We start from the raw sequence: 22464 nt of genomic DNA, 5'->3' as shown, positions 1-22464 counted from the left end.
AGCCCGATGAGTATAAGGACAAGCCATGCGTACTCCTCAAGTAGCTGGACATTCAACTCACACGCAGAAATACACACACCCACTGAGCTCACAAGCTGCATTCTGTGGTTCAGACTGGCTTCCATATGTAGCTTAGCTATGAAGCATGGCATATCATGTGCAGTAACCAGACACTCACACACACGATTGGCTTCCAAAGAGCGTCCAATATCCAATATGGTAAACCATGCACGGTGTGACTGACATGCCAAGACTATGTCTATGTAATGGTCAACAATTTGCGTCTAGCGATATCATGCTTCAACATTTGCTGTCGACCCAGAGGCAATGCAAGAGGCAATCGCAAACTCAAACATACAGCAGACAGACAGACAGACAGACAGACAGACAGACAGACAGACAGACAGACAGACAGACAGACAGACAGACAGACAGACAGACAGACAGACAGACAGACAGACAGACAAGCAGACCCTCCTTCTAGACCATGTGGACCAACACTGCAACACAGGCATACAGGACAGAGGGGGTGGGGGGGGGGGCAGCACAAAACATTACTGGGACAAAAGGATCAGAGAGAGAGAGGAGAGTACAGGAGAACATAGAAACAAGATGAAAGACAGACGGGAAAACAGAGAGAGAGAGAGAGAGAGAGAGAGAGAGAGAGAGAGGTGGATTTTTTTAAGCTAGAGAAAGACAGAGATATAGAGAGATAGGGGAGAGATAGAGAGACAGAGAGATAGTGGGAGAGACAGGGGTACATTAAAAAAGAGAGAAATAAAATGAACAGAAGATAGATAAAGAGACAGAGAGGGAGAGACAGGGGTACATACACTGAGGTGGTTATGTCCACGGGGCCTGTGTCGTCTCCGCTGTAGTCAGACAGGCACACAGAGAGGAGAGGAGCAGAGAGCCACACACACAGTCATGAAGCCACAGAGAGGAAAGGAAGGCAGGGAAAGGATAGGAGAGGGAGAGGAGAAAAAGGGAGAGGATAGGAAGGGAGAGAAGAGGAAGAGAGAGGAAGACAGAGGATAGGAAGGGAGAGAAGAGGAAGGGAGAAAAGAAGAAGGGAGAGGCGAGGAAGGGAGCGGAGAAGAAGGGAGCGGAGAGGAAGGGAGAGGAGAGGAAGGGAGAGGAAAGGAGAGGAGAGGAGAAGAAGGGAGAGGAAAGGAGAGGAGAGGAAGGGAGAGGAAAGGAGAGGAGAGGAGAAGAAGGGAGAGGAAAGGAAAGGGGGAGGAGAGGAGAGGAAGAGAGAAGGGAGAAGAAGGGAGAGGAGAAGAAAGGAAAGGAAAGGAGAGGAGAAGAAGGGAGAGGAGAGGAAGGGAGAGGAGAAGAAGGAAGCGGAGAGGAGAGGAGATGAGAGGAGAAGAAGGGAGAGGAGAGGAGAGGAAGGGAGAGGAGAGGAGAGGAAGGGAGCGGAGAAGAAGGGAGTGGAGAAGAAGGGAGAGGAAAGGAGAGGAGAAGAAGGGAGAGGAGAGGAGAGGAAGGGAGAGACAAAAACAAACAGCACCGGAGGACAGAGCCATTGGGCACAGCATAGCCACCAAGACCCAGGGAGCGAGAGGGATGGAGAGAGGAAGGGGGGAGAGAAGGATGAGGGGAAAAGGATGAGTGGGGAGGAGGAAAGGGTTTGGTATAGAAAGAGAGGTGGGGTTGGTATGGGAGAGAGGAATGAGGGGGAGGGATGGGAAACGGAGGATGAAGGAAGGTAAAAAAGTTGGGAATGAGGTAGAGAAAGAACATGATGAGGAAAGGAGAGAAGGGAGGATGAGACAGAGGGCAGGGAGGTTAAAAGGAAGAAGAGAAGAGAGCAGAACAATAGAGAGATCCAGTTAATTGTGAAGGGCCAACGAGCACACACAAGAGAGAGCAGGGTGAGAGAGAGAGTGAGAGGAAAAGAGAGACAATAAAACGTTGCTCACTGACACACACCCACGCACGCACACTTACCGCAGCATCGTGTACACTCTGTAGGGCAGAGCAGTGTTAGACACAGTCAGTGAGGAGAGCACAGGTGGTGGTGTTTCATACTATACAGTCTACAGGCTATTAGCCTGTGTTCCAAATGGCACCCTAATCTCTACAAAATGCATTACTTTTGACCAGAGCCCTAAAATATGGGATCTGGTCAAAAGTAGTGCACTACAAAGGGAAAAGGGTGCCATGTGGTCTAATACTAAGACACTACCGATGTCACACTAAAGCTTTTCAGATACAGTATAACGCAACATATTCCACTACTAAACACTACTACGCTTCTATGCTACCAGCACACACACACACACACACACACACACACACACACACACACACAAACACACACACACACACACACACACACACACACACACACACACACACACACACACACACACACACACACACACACACACACACACACACACACAATCTATTACAATCATATACTCAGTCAGTAAGCAACAGACTTGATGACACCAGACAACACACTGCTACAGTCTTACAGTAACCAACAGACAACACACTGCTACAGTCTTACAGTAACCAACAGACAACACACTGCTACAGTCTTACAGTAACCAACAGACAACACACTGCTACAGTCTTACAGTAACCAACAGACAACACACTGCTACAGTCTAACAGTAACCAACAGACAACACACTGCTACAGTCGTATAGTAACCAACAGACAACACACTGCTACAGTCGTATAGTAACCAACAGACAACACACTGCTACAGTCTAACAGTAACCAACAGACTTGATGACACCAGACAACACACTGCTACAGTCTTACAGTAACCAACAGACAACACACTGCTACAGTCATATAGTAACCAACAGATAACACACTGCTACAGTCTAACAGTAACCAACAGACAACACACTGCTACAGTCGTATAGTAACCAACAGACAACACACTGCTACAGTCTAACAGTAACCAACAGACAACACACTGCTACAGTCTTACAGTAACCAACAAATAACACACTGCTACAGTCTAACAGTAACCAACAGACAACACAATGCTACAGTCTTACAGTAACCAACAGATAACACACTGCTACAGTCTAACAGTAACCAACAGACAACACACTGCTACAGTCTTACAGTAACCAACAGACAACACACTGCTACAGTCTTACAGTAACCAACAGACAACACACTGCTACAGTCTAACAGTAACCAACAGACAACACACTGCTACAGTCTTACAGTAACCAACAGACAACACACTGCTACAGTCTTACAGTAACCAACAGACTTGATGACACCAGACAACACACTGCTACAGTCTTACAGTAACCAACAGACAACACACTGCTACAGTCTTACAGTAACCAACAGACAACACACTGCTACAGTCTTACAGTAACCAACAGACAACACACTGCTACAGTTTTACAGAAACCAACAGACAACACACTGCTACAGTCTTACAGTAACCAACAGACAACACACTGCTACAGTCTAACAGTAACCAACAGACTTGATGACACCAGACAACACACTGCTACAGTCTAACAGTAACCAACAGACAACACACTGCTACAGTCTAACAGTAACCAACAGATAACACACTGCTACAGTCTAACAGTAACCAACAGACAACACACTGCTACAGTCTAACAGTAACCAACAGACAACACACTGCTACAGTCTAACAGTAACCAACAGATAACACACTGCTACAGTCTAACAGTAACCAACAGACTTGATGACACCAGACAACACACTGCTACAGTCTTACAGTAACCAACATACTTGATGACACCAGACAACACACTGCTACAGTCTTACAGTAACCAACAGACTTGATGACACCAGAAAACACACTGCTACAGTCTTACAGTAACCAACAGACAACACACTGCTACAGTCTTACAGTAACCAACAGACAACACACTGCTACAGTCTTACAGTAACCAACAGACAACACACTGCTACAGTCTTACAGTAACCAACAGACAACACACTGCTACAGTCTTACAGTAACCAACAGACTTGATGACACCAGCCAACACACTGCTACAGTCTTACAGTAACCAACAGACAACACACTGCTACAGTCTTACAGTAACCAACAGACAACACACTGCTACAGTCTTACAGTAACCAACAGACAACACACTGCTACAGTCTTACAGTAACCAACAGACAACACACTGCTACAGTCTAACAGTAACCAACAGACAACACACTGCTACAGTCTTACAGTAACCAACAGACAACACACTGCTACAGTCTTACAGTAACCAACAGACAACACACTGCTACAGTCTTACAGTAACCAACAGACAACACACTGCTACAGTCTAACAGTAACCAACAGACTTGATGACACCAGACAACACACTGCTACAGTCTAACAGTAACCAACAGACAACACACTGCTACAGTCTAAGAGTAACCAACAGATAACACACTGCTACAGTCTAACAGTAACCAACAGACAACACACTGCTACAGTCTAACAGTAACCAACAGACTTGATGACACCAGACAACACACTGCTACAGTCTAACAGTAACCAACAGACTTGATGACACCAGACAACACACTGCTACAGTCTAACAGTAACCAACAGACTTGATGACACCAGACAACGCACTGCTACAGTCTAACAGTAACCAACAGACTTGATGACACCAGACAACACACTGCTACAGTCTTACAGAAACCAACAGACAACACACTGCTACAGTCTAACAGTAACCAACAGACAACACACTGCTACAGTCTTACAGTAACCAACAGACAACACACTGCTACAGTCTAACAGTAACCAACAGACAACACACTGCTACAGTCTTACAGTAACCAACAGACTTGATGACACCAGACAACACACTGCTACAGTCTTACAGTAACCAACAGACAACACACTGCTACAGTCTTACAGTAACCAACAGACAACACACTGCTAGAGTCTTACAGTAACCAACAGACAACACACTGCTACAGTCTAACAGTAACCAACAGACAACACACTGCTACAGTCTTACAGTAACCAACAGACAACACACTGCTACAGTCTTACAGTAACCAACAGACAACACACTGCTACAGTCTAACAGTAACCAACAGACTTGATGACACCAGACAACACACTGCTACAGTCTAACAGTAACCAACAGACAACACACTGCTACAGTCTTACAGTAACCAACAGACAACACACTGCTACAGTCTAACAGTAACCAACAGATAACACACTGCTACAGTCTAACAGTAACCAACAGATAACACACTGCTACAGTCTAACAGTAACCAACAGACAACACACTGCTACAGTCTAACAGTAACCAACAGACTTGATGACACCAGACAACACACTGCTACAGTCTTACAGTAACCAACAGACAACACACTGCTACAGTCTAACAGTAACCAACAGACAACACACTGCTACAGTCTTACAGTAACCAACAGACAACACACTGCTACAGTCTAACAGTAACCAACAGACAACACACTGCTACAGTCTAACAGTAACCAACAGACTTGATGACACCAGACAACACACTGCTATAGTCTTACAGTAACCAACAGACAACACACTGCTACAGTCTTACAGTAACCAACAGACAACACACTGCTACAGTCTAACAGTAACCAACAGACTTGATGACACCAGACAACACACTGCTATAGTCTTACAGTAACCAACAGACAACACACTGCTACAGTCTTACAGAAACCAACAGACAACACACTGCTACAGTCTTACAGTAACCAACAGACAACACACTGCTACAGTCTAACAGTAACCAACAGACAACACACTGCTACAGTCTAACAGTAACCAACAGACAACACACTGCTACAGTCTTACAGTAACCAACAGACAACACACTGCTACAGTCTAACAGTAACCAACAGATAACACACTGCTACAGTCTTACAGTAACCAACAGACAACACACTGCTACAGTCTAACAGTAACCAACAGACTTGATGACACCAGACAACACACTGCTACAGTCTAACAGTAACCAACAGACTTGATGACACCAGACAACACACTGCTACAGTCTTACAGTAACCAACAGACAACACACTGCTACAGTCTAACAGTAACCAACAGACAACACACTGCTACAGTCTTACAGTAACCAACAGACAACACACTGCTACAGTCTAACAGTAACCAACAGACAACACACTGCTACAGTCTAACAGTAACCAACAGACTTGATGACACCAGACAACACACTGCTATAGTCTTACAGTAACCAACAGACAACACACTGCTACACTCTTATAGTAACCAACAGACAACACACTGCTACAGTCTTACAGTAACCAACAGACAACACACTGCTAAAGTCTAACAGTAACCAACAGACAACACACTGCTACAGTCTAACAGTAACCAACAGACAACACACTGCTACAGTCTAACAGTAACCAACAGACTTGATGACACCAGACAACACACTGCTATAGTCTTACAGTAACCAACAGACAACACACTGCTACACTCTTATAGTAACCAACAGACAACACACTGCTACAGTCTTACAGTAACCAACAGACAACACACTGCAACAGTCGTATAGTAACCAACAGACAACACACTGCTACAGTCTTACAGTAACTAACAGACAACACACTGCTACAGTCTAACAGTAACCAACAGACAACACACTGCTACAGTCTAACAGTAACCAACAGATAACACACTTCTACAGTCTTACAGTAACCAACAGACAACACACTGCTACAGTCTTACAGTAACCAACAGACAACACAGTGCTACAGTCTTACAGTAACCAACAGACAACACACTGCTACAGTCTTACAGTAACCAACAGACAACAGACTGCTACATTCTAACAGTAACCAACAGACAACACACTGCTACAGTCTTACAGTAACCAACAGACAACACACTGCTACAGTCTTACAGTAACCAACAGACAACACACTGCTACAGTCTTACAGTAACCAACAGACAACACAGTGCTACAGTCTTACAGTAACCAACAGACTTGATGACACCAGACAACACACTGCTACATTCTAACAGTAACCAACAGACAACACAGTGCTACAGTCTTACAGTAACCAACAGACTTGATGACACCAGACCAGAGTGAGAGTACATGGTTTGATGACAATGTGGGTGAGTATGTGTGTGTTTGTGTGTGTGTGTGTGTGTGTGTGTGTGTGTGTGTGTGTGTGTGTGTGTGTGTGTGTGTGTGTGTGTGTGTGTGTGTGTGTGTGTGTGTGTGCATGCCAGTGTATGTGTGTGTATGACTGCAGCCAGATGCTTTATTGTACTGTGAACACGTAAACAAAACAGTTCCATGTGGGTGTGTGCGTGTGTTTTTGCTGCAAGATTCTGTCCTGGGGATTGCGGGACATTTTGGCGAAAGCTTTTCTTGAATTAGACAGATGTTTGAGGTAAAAGAGGTACCACCTGTATTGTCCTTCTCAGTTCACACCCTCTCCCAACAAACCAAGACCTCTGGCCACAGCAGACAGCAGACAGACACACCAAGGCTACTATGGGAATGAGCATGGATAGGATGGATGTAATGGGGATGGGAAGCACACTAGGGGAAGGAGGGAGAAGGGGAGGGAGGATGTGAGATGAGGAGGGCTAGGCAAGTATGTGCTTTGTGGATGAAAGACGTATCCAGACTGCTCTGTTACCCAATATTTCCATGCTAATATTTCACTCTTTAAAGCAACAAGATCTGACTGTTCGACCAATTTGATTTCAGATTCAGACGTTTCTCAAAACGTCAAATTTCAAAGTTGTTCCAAATGTTACATTTCTAAATAGTTTTTGACACAGTCGATGGGTAGAGCCTCTTGGCAAGGCGCCTTGTGTCTTGTTAAATGTAGGCATTCATTTTGAATGGTTAAGGGTTTTGGATAGGGTTCAACATTAAAATAAATTGTGTCTAGCACTGGGATTGAACATGTGACCCTCTGACCCATCCCCAACACCCAAGCCTACTTGTTGGTAACAGTGGTCACAGTTGCCCTAGTGGCAGGTTTTGAAGGCATCTCCCAACGTCCTTGGGACATGGATGGAGGTTCAATTTCAAAGTGAATCTTGAGTGACCTGGCAGCTTTAAAGCTGGAATCCTTAATGGTGAAACTGACACGTCCGTTTCTAACTTTACAACAACAAAGAAGTTACCACAAACATCGAATGCGGTTTTTTCCCCTCGGGCATCATTGCACGCGCGATAGAAGAGGGCAAAATGTACTGGAATTTTTGCTGCACTCCTCAGCTCGGCAACAAAATCAATAACAACGGACAATGGGGCTGTTTCCCCCTACTGTGGATTCCATCTTTCAGTTAGCATTAGCATATCTCCATGCTAATATTTCATTATTTAAGATAGCATTAGCGTACCTCCATGCTAATATTTAGCTTTTTAAATTAGCATTAACATGCGCCACACTGTTATCACCACCCTGTTAAGAGTGTAAGGAAACTAGTTTTAAAGTGATACATGACTCCAAAATGTTTCTAAGACATATCACTTTACCAGTAGTAGTCTTAATAAAAAACAGGGGCTTGACACACACACACACAGACAGACACACTTTAACCCACACATTATTATTTTTTTATGTATTATTACTTGTATTTTTCTAGTTGTATTGTTTGTATATGGTTGTATTTTAAATGTGTGTGGCTGTCCTTGTCTATCAGTGTATCACTGTTTTGTTACTTGTCATGTTTAGTGGTTTTGTGGACCCCAGGAAGAGTATCTGCTGCCTCCGCAAAAGCTAATGGGGATCCAAATACCATCCACTGCATCTTGCCTATGCCGTTCTATACCATCACTCATTCATATATTTTTTTATGTACATATTCTTATTCATTCCTTTACACTTGTGTGTATAAGGTAATTGTTGTGAAATTGTTAGGTTAGATTACTCGTTGGATATTACTGCATTGTCGGAACTAGAAGCACAAGCATTTCGCTACACTCGCATTAACATCTGTTAACCATGTGTATGTGACAAATAAAATTTGATTTGATTTGAAATAGACAAAAATAAACAAATACAGGTCAGAGTAGATAGTCAGAGCGAGGGAAAGAAGGAGGACAGAGGGGAAAGAGTAGAGGGATGAGGAGGAGGAATGGAGGGTTTATGATGATGATGATGGGGATGAAGGTGCTCACTTGGTTGTCGTCTGAGAGGCGGGGCATGGAGATGGTCCGACCATGCCTGTCCATTCTCATTGGGTGACAGGGCTCAGTGTCCGAGTACCCGTCCCGCCCCATCTCTCTCATCTCTAGCGTCTGCAAAAAAGAGACCAGAGGGTGCGTGACCACTGCCGACTTGGAGCAGGAGTCTCAGAGCGAGGGGCCTTTTGATAGTATTTAGTACTTTGATAGTAGTTTTTTCCCACAGAACCATAGATACTGTAACAGCGTCATGTACAGTTCATTCGAAAAGTATTTGGAACAAATAACTTTTTACACATTTTGTTACGTTACAGCCTTATTCTAAAATGGATTTTAATTTTTTTTTATCCACATCAATTGACACACAATATCCCAGAATGACAAAATGCAAAAACAGGTTTTTATAAATTTTAGCAAATGTATTAAAAATAAAAAACAGAAATACCTAATTTACATAACTATTTAGACCCTTTGCTATGAGACTTGAAATTGAGATCAGGTGCATCCTGTTTCCATTCATCATCCTTGAGATGTTTCTACAACTTGATTGGAGTCCACCTGTGGTAAATTCAACTGATTGCACATGATATGGAAAGGCACACACCTGTCTATTTAAGGTCCCACAGTTGACAGTGCATGTCTGAGCAAAATCCAAGCCATGAGGTCAAAGGAATTGTCTGTAGAGCTCCAAGACAGGATTGTGTCGAGGCACAGATCTGGGGAATGGTACCAAAACATTTCTGCAGCATTGAAGGTCCCCAAGAACACAGTGGCCTCCATCATTCTTAAATGGAAGAAGTTTGGAACCACCAAGACTCTTCCTAGAGCTGGCCACACAGACAAACTGAGCAATCGGGCGAGAAGAGCCTTGGTCAGGGAGGTGACCAAGAACCCGATGTTCACTCTGACAGAGCTCCAGAGTTCGTCTGTGGAGATGGGAGAACTTTCCAGAAGGACAACCATCTCTGCAGCACTCCACCAATCAGGCCTTTATGGTAAAGTGGCCAGGCGGAAGCCACTTCTCAGTAAAAGGCACATGACAGCCCGCTTGGTTGGCCAAAAGGCACCTAAAGACTCTCAGACCATGAGAAACAAGATTCTCTGGTCTGATGAAACCAAGATTGAACTTTTTGGCATGAATGCCAAGAGTCACGTCTAGAGGAAACCTGGCACCATCCCTACGGTGAAGCATGGTGGTGGCAGCATCATGCTGTGGAGATGTTTTTCAGTGGCAGGGACTGGGAGACTAGTCAGGATCGAGGGAAAGATGAACGGAGCAAAGTACAGAGAGATCCTTGATGAGAACCTGCTCCAGAGTGTTCAGGACCTCAGACTGGGGTGAAGGTTCGCCTTCCAACAGGACAATGACCCTAAGCACACAGCCAAGTCAACGCAGGAGTGGCTTCGGGAAAAGTCTCTGAATGTCCTTGAGTGGCCCAGCCAGAGCCTGGACTTGAACCCAATCGAACATCTCTGGTGTCATGACGTGGCCCTCTTTGGGTATAGCGTGCCTTCCCCCTCTCTCTCTCCCCTACACCCAGGCTGCTGTTATCTCAGGTCGTAAATTCCTGGAGAGAATGGCCAGAGTATAAGAGAGAGTGAGTTTTCATAGAGAGAACAAAGGAATTTCTTCCACATCACAGAACTTGAGAACTGAACAATATTCATGCTCTGGAGAATGTATAAACGATCGGTGAAGTAGCCAGCTACAAACTGGTCCGTTTTGTACAATTTTGTGAAACTCATGAGAGTCAATACAGCCACATTACCATAACTCTGTTTATACAAGAGTCTCAGTTGTGAGGCTTGCATCTAATTGTTGTCTAAAATGAATGAGTAAATATGAAACTATTTAATGTGATTTTAAACTGTTTAATGAAGGAAACTCCAATTTTAGTTTAACTAAATCCTTGGCCCGCCCCATGAGCACAGACATTGATCTGGCATCATGGGACAGCCCCTTTCTGCTCAACCGAATAAAACCCCCACCTTGGGAATTTATCTTGAGACCAAGCTTACCTCAATTACGAGAGGGCTAAGGTTTGAGCCCAGACCAGCTTACCTCGATAACCGAGAGGGCTAAGGTTTGAGTAGATTGCTGAATTCTTAACCATACCATGTGGTTAAACTCTGAGACTATCGATCCAACAGAATAAGAGCTACTCTTCGACACTAATTACTAGTCTGCAGCTAGAAATTAAGTACCCGTGAATGTGAAGGCGGACAACCGCCGAAACATCTATTCTATAACAACATTGTTGAATGTTACTCTGAACTATCCATTCTAACCACGGCAGAGAGAGAGGGAGGACAAACTCTCCAACAGAAACAAACTTTCCAACAGAGATCACGATGACACACTGAGCGTAAATATATATATTGATTGCAATTATTCCTGAATGAGTGAGCGTTCATGTGCAAAGGATTAGCATTTCAATTGTTATAATTATCAACTTTGTAGTCTCTTATCTTTCGCGCCCTTATCAGTCCCTCTGTCTAACAAGTCGCCATGCCGGTTTAGCCCACTACGGCACATCCCCTATCATTTCCTTGTAACCATATCTACTTGTTTGTTTGTGCATTTCTGTGATTATTTAGTTAGTTAATAAATAAATGATTGAGACAATTGATGTATGGATGACTCATAGTGAAGACTGGGTTCGTGCAGATAACCAACAATTTACAACGTTTGGAGTGAGACTAATGTCAGGTAAAGAATAATTCATTAATTAGAAGACTAATTGATCAGATATTAAAATATCTCAAAGTTATATTAGGAAAATTATAACTTTGTAATCTGAATATTTTCCTTGGTGCCCCGACTTCCTAGTTAATTACATCTACCTGATTAGTTAATCACGTAATAATAATTACAGAGAATTGATTTGATAAACTAAGCAGCCTTCAGTTTAATGATGCCAAAGACACGACACTGGAGAGACCTAAAAATAGCTGTGCAGCGACGCTCCCCATCCAACCTGACAGAGCTTGAGAGGATCTGCAGAGAAGAATGGGAGAAATTCCCCAAATACAAGTATGCCAAGCTTGTAGTGTCATTCCCAAAAAACTTGAGGCTGTAATCACTGCCAAAGGTGCCTCAACAAAGTACTGAGGAAATGGAATACTTATGTGATATTTCTGGGGTTTATTTATTTATACATTTGTAAAAATAAAAAATAAACAGTTTATCCTTTGTCATTATGGGCTATTGTGTGTAGATGGATGAAGGGGAAAAAAACCAATTTAATCCATTTTAGAATAAGGCTGTAACGTAACAAAATTTGTAAAAAGTCAAAGGGTCTGAATACTTTCCGAATGCACTGTCTCTCTATGTTTTTATACAGTATAACAAAACACACAAAACATGCATATCTATGGTTCTTCACTAATTTGACTGAGAGAGATGAGACCAGGGTGGGCTTGGCACAGTCCAACAGGTAGAGAGAGTGGGGGGAGCCCATCTACCACCCACCTGTAGGCCCAAGACTTGGTTTGAGCCAGGGGGCAGTGAGGATGGGCCAAGAGATGGCATGAGAGTGTTGGAGAGAGACGCGAGAGAGTGAGAGAGGACAGAAAGAGAGTGTGTCAGTAAGGGTGGGAGGTTGAACATAGTTACTTCACTGAGTGAAACGTAGATATAGGGAGAGTGAGATAGATTGAAGAGGAAGACCTTGAGCGGGGCGACACAAACAGTCCAAAAGTTGACTCAGAGCAGCACAGCTGAGAGGGGTGGAATATTGTCCATCTCTTGACCAATCAAGCCCTTCTCAGTGAATCACCGGGATAAATACAGGCTGACTAGCAGTATTGACAGTCATTTCCTTCTACCAGTTAGGAATAAGGATGTAATATATACCAATGGAGTGACATTCTCCAGAAAAGATGTGTTGTCAACAACTTACCAGAATATAAGCTTTACAGATATCTTTAAAACACGCGCCAATCCTGCATTGCATGACTGTAAGTTATCATTTAGTGTAGAGTATATGACATAATCATGTTTACTCCTATAGGACACAATGGAACAACTGTAGGCCTATACACTAACAGCCACTGTACTGTCCCAAAACCTCAGTAGAATCACAGTCGGGCCTCAGTTTGTGTGGTTACTGCGTTACCACAGTGAACTGCATGTGTTTGTTATATGTTTGTGCTGCGTTACCTGGGGGTTGTGTCTGTTGTCATGGAGATGGTCGGGGTAGGGTCTCTCTGGGCTCCAGTTGCCCGTCTTGTTAAACATCTCCTGAGCTTTAGCTGTCACCCACGACTGGCTCTCTGTCATCCCACCCTCTGGAGGTCTGGTACACATACACAAGCACTCGCACACACACACACACACACACACACACACACACACACACACACACACACACACACACACACACACACACACACACACACACACACACACACACACACACACACGAATGCACACATGGAGGATGTTAGTGGCTTATATACTGTAACGCAAACCCAGATATGCATGCACGCACTCATGAACACACACACACACACCTCAAATACATACACCTACTCAATCACACGGTATACATAGGTATACATGCATATGTATGTTTGCGAATACACACAGTCACACACACACAGACTAAAACACACACTCAAATAAAACCACACTATCTCTTCGATAATTACAAATACAGTACAAACACACACAGACACAGGTCTGACGGCACCAGAGAAATAAGCACACAGAGACACACAGAGAAGGAGAAGGAAGACAGAGAGACACACAGAGAAGGAGAAGGAAGACAGAGAGACACACAGAGAAGGAGAAGGAAGACAGAGAGACACACAGAGAAGGAGAAGGAAGACAGAGAGACACACAGAGAAGGAGAAGGAAGACAGAGAGACACACAGAGAAGGAGAAGGAAGACAGAGAGACACACAGAGAAGGAGAAGGAAGACAGAGAGACACACAGAGAAGAAGAAGGAAGACAGAGAGACACACAGAGAAGGAAGACAGAGAGACACAGAGAAGGAAGACAGAGAGACAAGGAAGACAGAGACACACAGAGAAGGAAGACAGAGACACACAGAGAAGGAAGACAGAGAGACACAGAGAAGGAAGACAGAGAGACACGGAGAAGGAAGACCGAGACACACAGAGAAGGAAGACAGAGAGACACGGAGAAGGAAGACAGAGAGACACACAGAGAAGGAAGACAGAGAGACACACAGAGAAGGAAGACAGAGACACACAGAGAAGGAAGAGAGATAGAGTCATTGGGGAAGGCAGCAGCTAAAAAGGCCGTGTAGAAACAGAAGAAACAGACCCCATGAGAGACATTTACAAAGTGTTTGTATGTGCAGGTTGTATGCTTGTAATAATAATTTTTTTGGGGGGGGGGGTGTTGCTTATATTTGTCCTGTTAGATACAAGTGTGTAATACAAGTGTTTTTTTGTTGTTGCATATCCCAACTGCCCCTGAGACACCCGCTGAGAGTGGGGTCACGGCAGGGTCGTCATTGTACAGCACCCCTGGAGGAATTAGGGGTAAGTGCCTTGCTCAAGTCACACTTTTTTTCTCACCTTGTCAGCTCCAGTATTTGAACCAGCAATCTTTTGGTTGCTGGCACAGTGCTCTAACCTCGAGGCTACCTGCCACCATACCTGCATATGTGAGTATGAGTATATTTATTCTACTGTATGTATGCATACTGTGAGTGTTGGCATGCTTACGTATGTATGTATTTGTATATGTACATATCATGTATGCATATGTATAACCCATCACTACTACTCACATGCTGTTAGGGTCGTGCTGGGTGTGTGTGCATGCGTGTGTGTGACAGATAAAGAGAGAAAGAGTGTGTACGGTTCTACTCACATGCTGTTGGGGTCGTGCTGTGTGGCGGGGAGGCCGTTGACCCCTGGCATCCCTCCTCCCGTCCCGTCGGGGCCTCCCCCTTCTCCTCCCCCGGGGGAGGGCGGCTCCATGCGCTGAAACATTAACGGTGTTCGGTTCTGTGTGAGATACAACATGGCCTCGGGCTGGCATCAGACACACTCAGGCAGGGACACACACACACACACACCTACATCTGTGTGTAGGTGTGTATACCCACACATCACACACACACAGAGGAAAGGAGAGGATGCACCGCAGCATGCTCCCACCAGGTGGCACAATAGGGTAAAGTAATGGTTTAGAGGTTAGAAGTTGCCTAGAGTGGGAAATTGAAGCTCTGGAGAAGGGCGGACGTGCAGGCTTTTGTTCCAGCCCAGCACTAAGTATATATAATAGTCACCACTAAACTAGCTTCGGTTTTTCAATACTAGCCACTAACAATTTAAACTTCTTCCACCAACATAAAAATGATTCTGGACTGCCTAAGCAAGTCACACAATTTTTCGTGAAAAATGACCCTTTCTAGTTGGTTATTAATTAATTAGTGTCTAAATTGAGGACTCTCTGATTATTTGACTGAAACAAATACTTTGGCCCTCCAGAGTTAGAATTGCCCACCCCTGCTTTAACCACAGATCTAGGATCAGATTACCATAACCATCTGATAACCTTCACCATTAGGAGAATTAAGACCTGATCTGATCCTGGGTCAGTCAGTGCTTAGTGGCAACCAAAGCCATATATTTAAGCAATAAGGCCCGAGGAGGTGTGGTATATGGCCAATATACCACGGCTAAGGGCTGTGTCCAGGCACTCCGTGTTGTGACATGCATAAGAACAGCCCTCAGCCGTGGTATATTGGCCATATATCACAAACCGCTGAGGTGCCTTATTGCTATTATAAACTGGTTATCAAAGTAATTAGAACAGTAAAAATAATTGTTTTGTCATACCTGTGGTATACAGTCTGATATACCACGGCTGTCAGACAATCAGCATTCAGGGCTTGAACCACCCAGTTTATAAATGTATATATACCAGGGTTAGGGTCAATTCCATTTCAATCAATTCATAAAGTTCCAATTCCACATTTTCCTCATTGAAAAACATTGAAGAGAATTGGGATTTCACTGTACTTCCTGAATTGACTGCAATTGAAATGGAATTGAACCCAACCCTGATATATACACACAGTGCTTTCAGAAGGTATTCACACCCCTTGACTTTTTCCACATTTTTTTATGTTACAGCCTGCATTTAAAATGTATTAAACTGGCCTACACACAATACCCTATAATGTCAAAGTGGAATTATGTTTTTTGAAACTTTTATAAATGAATACAAAATTAAAAGCTGGGATGTTTTGAATCAATAAGTATTCAACCCCTTTGCTATGGCAAACCTAAATAAGTTCAGGAGTAAAAATGTGATTAACAAGTCACATAATAAGTTGCATGGAATCACTCTGTGTGCAATAATGGTGTTTAACATGATTTTTGTATGATTACCTCATCTCTGTACACCAAACATACAATTATCTGTAAGGTCCCTCAGTTGAGCAATGAATTTCAACACAGATTCAACCACAAAGACCAGGGAGGTTTTCCAATGCCTCGCAAAGAAGGGCACCTATTGGTAGATTGGTAAACATGTATCCCTTTGAGCGTGGTGAAGTTATTAATTACACTTTGGATGGTGTATCAATACACCCAGTCACTACAAATATACAGGCATCCTTCCTAACTCGGTTGCTGGAGAGGAAAGAAACTGCTCAGGCATTTCACCATGAGGCCAATTGTGACTTTAAAACAGTTACAGAGTTTAATGGCTGTGATAGGAGAAAACCGAGGATGAATCAACAACATAGTATTTACTGCACAATACTAACCTAAATGACAGAGTGAAAATAAGGAAGCCTGTACAGAATAAAAAATATTCCAAAACATGCATCCTGTATGCAATAAGGCACTAAAGTAAAACTGCAAAAAATATGGCAAAGAAATTAACTTTATATCCTGAATATAAAGTGTTATGTTCAGGGCAAATCCAACACAACACATCACTGAGTACAACTCTTCATATTTTCAAGTACGGTGGTCGCTGCATCATGTTATGGGTATGCTTGTCATAGGCAAGGACTAGGGAGTTTTTTTTATACAAATTACCGGAATAGAGCTAAGCACAGGCAAATTCCTAGAGGAAAACCTGGTTCAGTCTGCTTTCCAACAGATATTGAGAGACAAATTCACCTTTCAGCAGGACAATAACCTAAAACACAAGGCCAAATATACAATAGAGTTGCTTACCAAGACGACATTGAATGTTCCTGAGTGGCCTAGTTACAGTTTTGACTTAAAGCGGCTTGAAAATCTTCGTCAAGACTTGAGAATGGCTGTCTAGCAATGATCAACAACCAACTTGACAAAGCTTGAAGAATTTTTTAAAGTATTGTACAATCCAGGTGTGCAAAGCTCTTAGAGACTTACCAGAAAGACTCACAGCTGTAATCGCTGCCAAAGGTGATTCTAACATGTATTGACTCAGGGGTGTGAATACTTATGTAAATGAGATATTTCAATATAAAAATGTTAATACATTTGCAAACATTTCTAAAAACATGTTTTCACTTCGTCATTATGGGGTTGAAAAAAATATATACTTAATAAATTTAGAATTCAGGCTGTAACACAACAAAAATGTGGAATAAGTCAAGGGGTTTGAATACTTTCTGAAGGCACTGTATATGGCTCTGGAGGAAAATTCTACTTCCTCTGTCAAAACAGCTCCTCAGCAGTCCTTTTTGTTGTTTCGCCCATATATGGAGTGTGGCGGGAGCAGGGAGGTCTTCCATTGGCTGGTCTGTGGTGGTGTCGATGGCTACATGACTACAGACGCCGTCATGTTCATCCAAACCAAAAGCTAAAATGTTAACGGTTAAATGAATGGGAGTGAACCCGGGTTGTAGCGTACTCGCTAACAGTCAATTCTTCTGGGAAAATTAGTTTTAATATACTAACAAGTGAAATGGGATATGGAGGACGAGGTACAAAACTAGTGCACTATTTTCCCTAGAAAGCACGCTCATGAATACAACTGAAGATTCACAGAGACGGTTTTGTTACATGAGCGTCCAATGGTTACATCAGGAACCTCAGCTCAACATCCAAACAACCAACCAGAGATGACGGAATACACAGACAGGAGCACACAGAGAGGGGAGAAGGGTTCTGGTTAGACAGGCCTGATGACAGTCAACCTAGATTGACCAATCAGGGAGGGTTTGAGAAGTCAAGGTCCCGCCCCCCTCCTGGAAGAACAAATCGAGTCAGAGGGACGAGGGGATGGATGGACAGACAGATCAACAGGGAGAGAAAGACAGAGGGAGAAGGAGGGAATATGCAAAAGAGTGATAGAGGAGTGACATAGATAGTGAGTGATACATAACAAAATGTATAGAAAGGTACAGACCTGGGGCAGGCAGAGACATGGTAAACAGTGGTAGAAAGACAGATTACAACAGTGAAAAGACAGGCAGTAAAACCGTGGTAGGAAAAGACAATAGGAAAGACTGTATATATATATATATATATATATATATATATAAATAATAAACTATAGAAATTGGAGAATAGATTAAGACATAATGAAAGGTAGTATAACAGTTGTAGGGAGGAGGGAAGGAGGGAAGGAGGGAAGGAAGGAAGAAAAGAAAGGCAGAGTTAAGGAAAGAAGGTTGGAAAGATTGAAGGAGAGATGACGGGAAGGTGCAAAAGATTGAAGGAGGGAATAAGGAGAGAAGAGCAGGAGTGATGGACATAAAGAAAGGAATTAAGGAGGGAAAGAGTACAACTGAGAAATGAAAGAGGGAAGAAGGGAAGGAGGGATAGACAGAAAGACATAGTTTGTCGTTGTGCACCACAGGCCAGCTGGTGATGTTGAGAAGGAGGAGCCTGTATGGAACTGGACAGTCAGTGCAACCAATGAGATGACAGCATTCAGGAGGATCATACCAACTCATAGACGGGGTCTAAAATATCGTACACTCCATTCACCTAGGGCCCGATTGAGACTTGAGATAAGTAGACTTAACATGGACTTAACTTATCTCATGTCTGAAAAGCGCCCTTACTGAATACCCACAGATCCTTAACCCCGCCTCATGGACTTGATCTTGGATAGAATAAGACGGGTACCAATTCTGTTTCTTAAAACATCCAAGAAAACATCTAAGAAACTTTGGTTTTGGGGTGAACCATTACTTTAACTTCAGCCTCTAAAGGCAGATAGAAACCATTCAAAGCTGTGGATTGCAGCACTGGAGCCACAGGAGCAATGGGGTATCCCGGGGAATGGAGAAATGGTGTTAGAGAAACAGTGGGGTATCCCGGGGAATGGAGAAATGGTGTTAGAGAAACAGTGGGGTATCCCGGGGAATGGAGAAATGGTGTTAGAGATACAGTGCACATCACATTAAGAGGTAGTGCATTTACACAGCATTCATAGACAACAGGAGTCCATACATACATTGGCCATGTTGTATCATTATTATTCATATCAATTTCAAAACAAAACAATTGCAATTTGACAGTTTAAAACATCCCCCCCTTCTCCTCACCACTACACCCTTTATCCCCTCGTGCTTTAAAAGGGGAGGAGTTCAAAGATTGCCTTCAAGGGGCAATCTGAGATTGAGTTGTATTGTTTGAACTGCAGATTGCCCCTTTAAGTAAATATAAAAGTGGTGGGTATGAGGGGTGTAAAATAATGGGTAGGAAGGGGGTATAGTAATGATAGAGTAAAGGTAAAGAGATAGCGAGTGGAAGAGCCAGGCTGGGCGTCAGCCTACAATAGCCATCCATCATGCTAACTGAGAAACAGGCAGAAACAGCCTGGTGCCGGAGTAGAGAGAGAGAGGTAACTGGAGTTAGCATGCTACAGGGGTAACCCAGGACCAGGCAGAAACAGCCTGGTGCCGGAGTAGAGAGAGAGAGGTAACTGGAGTTAGCATGCTACAGGGGTAACCCAGGACCAGGCAGAAACAGCCTGGTGCCGGAGTAGAGAGAGAGAGGTAACTGGAGTTAGCATGCTACAGGGGTAACCCAGGACCAGGCAGAAACAGCCTGGTGCCGGAGTAGAGAGAGAGAGGTAACTGGAGTTAGCATGCTACAGGGGTAACCCAGGACCAGGCAGTGCTCATCGGGAGGGTTCCAAGGCGGAGGAGGTTGATGTGGGAGGACGAGCGGGGGGGGGGGGAATAAAGGGCTATGGGGTTGACGGAACAAGGAGGGCAGCGACGGAGGTCCTGGAAAGGGTCCAAGGGGGCCAGGAAACGGGGTCTAGCGAAGAAGTGGGTTTGGGGTCATGAGGATGGGTCTGGAGGGAAGGAAGGCTATGGAGGTCTGGAAAGGGGAGCTATGGGGGCAGGAAGTAGAAAGGGGGTGCTGGGGTTTGAAGGACCAAGAATAGCAGCCATGGGGGTTCTGGATGGTGGGTAAAGGCAGGAGGAAGAGTAGAGGAGCTAAAGGAAGGGGAGCTGAGGGGGTTGGATGATTTGGGGTTCACTGGGGTGTGGGAGCATGGGTGTCTGGAGGCAAGAGAGGCTATGGAGAGCTGGACAGATTTGGAAAGGGGATCTAAGGGGGAAGGAAGAGTTGGTTCTGGGGTGTTTTTTGGAGGTCACAGGGGTGGGTCTGGGTCTAGTGGGTACCTGCTCCTCGCGTAGGGCCTGGAGCTTCTTGGCCTTGCTCTGTCTGTAATACTCCATGATCATCATGGCAGCATAGATCTTCCCCACCGTCAGGTCTGTGGCTGCTGAGAGAGGGACAAGTTACCCTGCCTCGATTAGACCACAATGTGGATGGGACCCTGAGCCGTGAGACGAGAGAGAGGGGGATGGGAGTGGGGACCGACCATGCTACGACACCACACACACATACAGACAGTTGCGGGCACTAAAAAGTTAGGTCGTGTTTCTGTATTGGGAAAACAATTGCTGCCAACGTGTGGACAACACTTCACTCTATGTCTCCTAACGGTGGGTTTGGTTTTTAGAAGACAAACATTTCAGTGGCCGCGACTGTAGGGTAAATCTTAAAGTCCTTGATTCGTCTACCTCCTTTTAAAAAATAGCATTGGGGGAAAGTATCCGAGGTTCCACCCCTCAGACCTTCTCTTCCAATACGTTTTGAGAACGAGCCAATGGTTCAATGACTCAAGAATCAAGGATGAAAGGAATCAAGGATGAAAGGAATCAAGTAAACACTTTTTAGATTCACCCTACATACATAACACACGGTGACTGCATCAAATGACACCCTGTACACGGAAATACACAACTTATTACCCATAAGGTTGGGGTTGAAAGTAGAGTAGTGCACTATACTATATATTATCCCTCTTTTGGGAATATATGCATTATATATGCACTATTAATAGCGGTATATGTGCAATAATATACACAATGCTATGTACTATACAGAGAATATGGTAATGGTGTCATTTGAGATTTGCCTACAGATACAAGTACAGGTACAACCAAATACAACACATATACAACATATTTACAACACTGTACAGTATACAACAGAGCTGATAGTCTTTTCACAATCAGTTCTTTTCTGTCTTTAATGTTCTCTTTCACCTTAATTTGAATAGGCATAGTGCTTCAACGGTTTCTATAGAGGACTATATTGTCATTTCACGTTGACCATAGATCATCACTTCACGTCAATCCTACGCCTGAGGAAACAGGAGCTCCACTTCTCTCTCCAAAAACTTGAGATTGGCACGCAGAGTTTGGATGATCCAGATAACGTTAAACATGAGGATAAACATGGAGTTTTGTTTGACACTAAAATCCACCTCTTTACTCTAAAATATAAATGATGATCTATTCCCAGAGAAATGACTTTATCAACATTGCATGCTGCTCTACTTTCAGTGAAGTATAACTTTAAATTAGTAAATTCAAGTTATATTTAACACCAAGGTAGCATGCTACACTACACTATGTGTAGAACATTTGAGCTCTTCCTTATTATAATAATAACACTGTTACTATACTACTACTTCAACTACAACAACTACTACTACAACTACAACTACTACTACAACTACTACTACTACTACTACTACAACTACAACTACTACTACTACTACTACTACTACTACTACTACTACTACTACAACTACTACAACTAAAACTACTACAACTACTACAACTACTACAACTACTACAACTTCTACTACAACTACAACTTCTACTACTACTATAGGTCTACACTTCTACTACTATAACATGACTCTCACTAAGCCTATGTTGAGGCCCATACTCCCTGTAGTGAAAAGACTTCTATAGAGAGTTAGGGTCTATAGCAGGCACCCCCTGATGCAGGAACTGACTGAGTGGGGGTAAAGAAGGGATTGTGTGAGTGTGTTTACGTTTT

General features: G+C 43.6%; 1 protein-coding gene across 1 annotated transcript in view; it reads right to left on the bottom strand.

The window, feature by feature from the left end:
* The window catches only part of LOC115191199 (voltage-dependent P/Q-type calcium channel subunit alpha-1A), a 120319-nt gene that overhangs the window by 9618 nt on the left and 88237 nt on the right, over positions 1–22464 (bottom strand). Inside the window, exons 46-51 of the mRNA XM_029749139.1 lie at positions 20727–20830; positions 14999–15135; positions 13312–13447; positions 9144–9263; positions 1954–1971; positions 834–872 (exon numbers count right to left, since the gene is read on the bottom strand). Of these exons, the coding sequence (XP_029604999.1) occupies positions 834–872; positions 1954–1971; positions 9144–9263; positions 13312–13447; positions 14999–15135; positions 20727–20830 (554 nt within the window). The remainder of the gene's footprint in view (positions 1–833; positions 873–1953; positions 1972–9143; positions 9264–13311; positions 13448–14998; positions 15136–20726; positions 20831–22464) is intronic.

This window comes from Salmo trutta, unplaced genomic scaffold (assembly GCF_901001165.1).
Source record: "Salmo trutta unplaced genomic scaffold, fSalTru1.1, whole genome shotgun sequence".
Classification (NCBI taxonomy): Eukaryota; Metazoa; Chordata; class Actinopteri; order Salmoniformes; family Salmonidae; genus Salmo; species Salmo trutta.
Note: the sequence above shows the minus strand (reverse complement) of the source record. Positions and strands in the feature narration are given on the sequence as shown.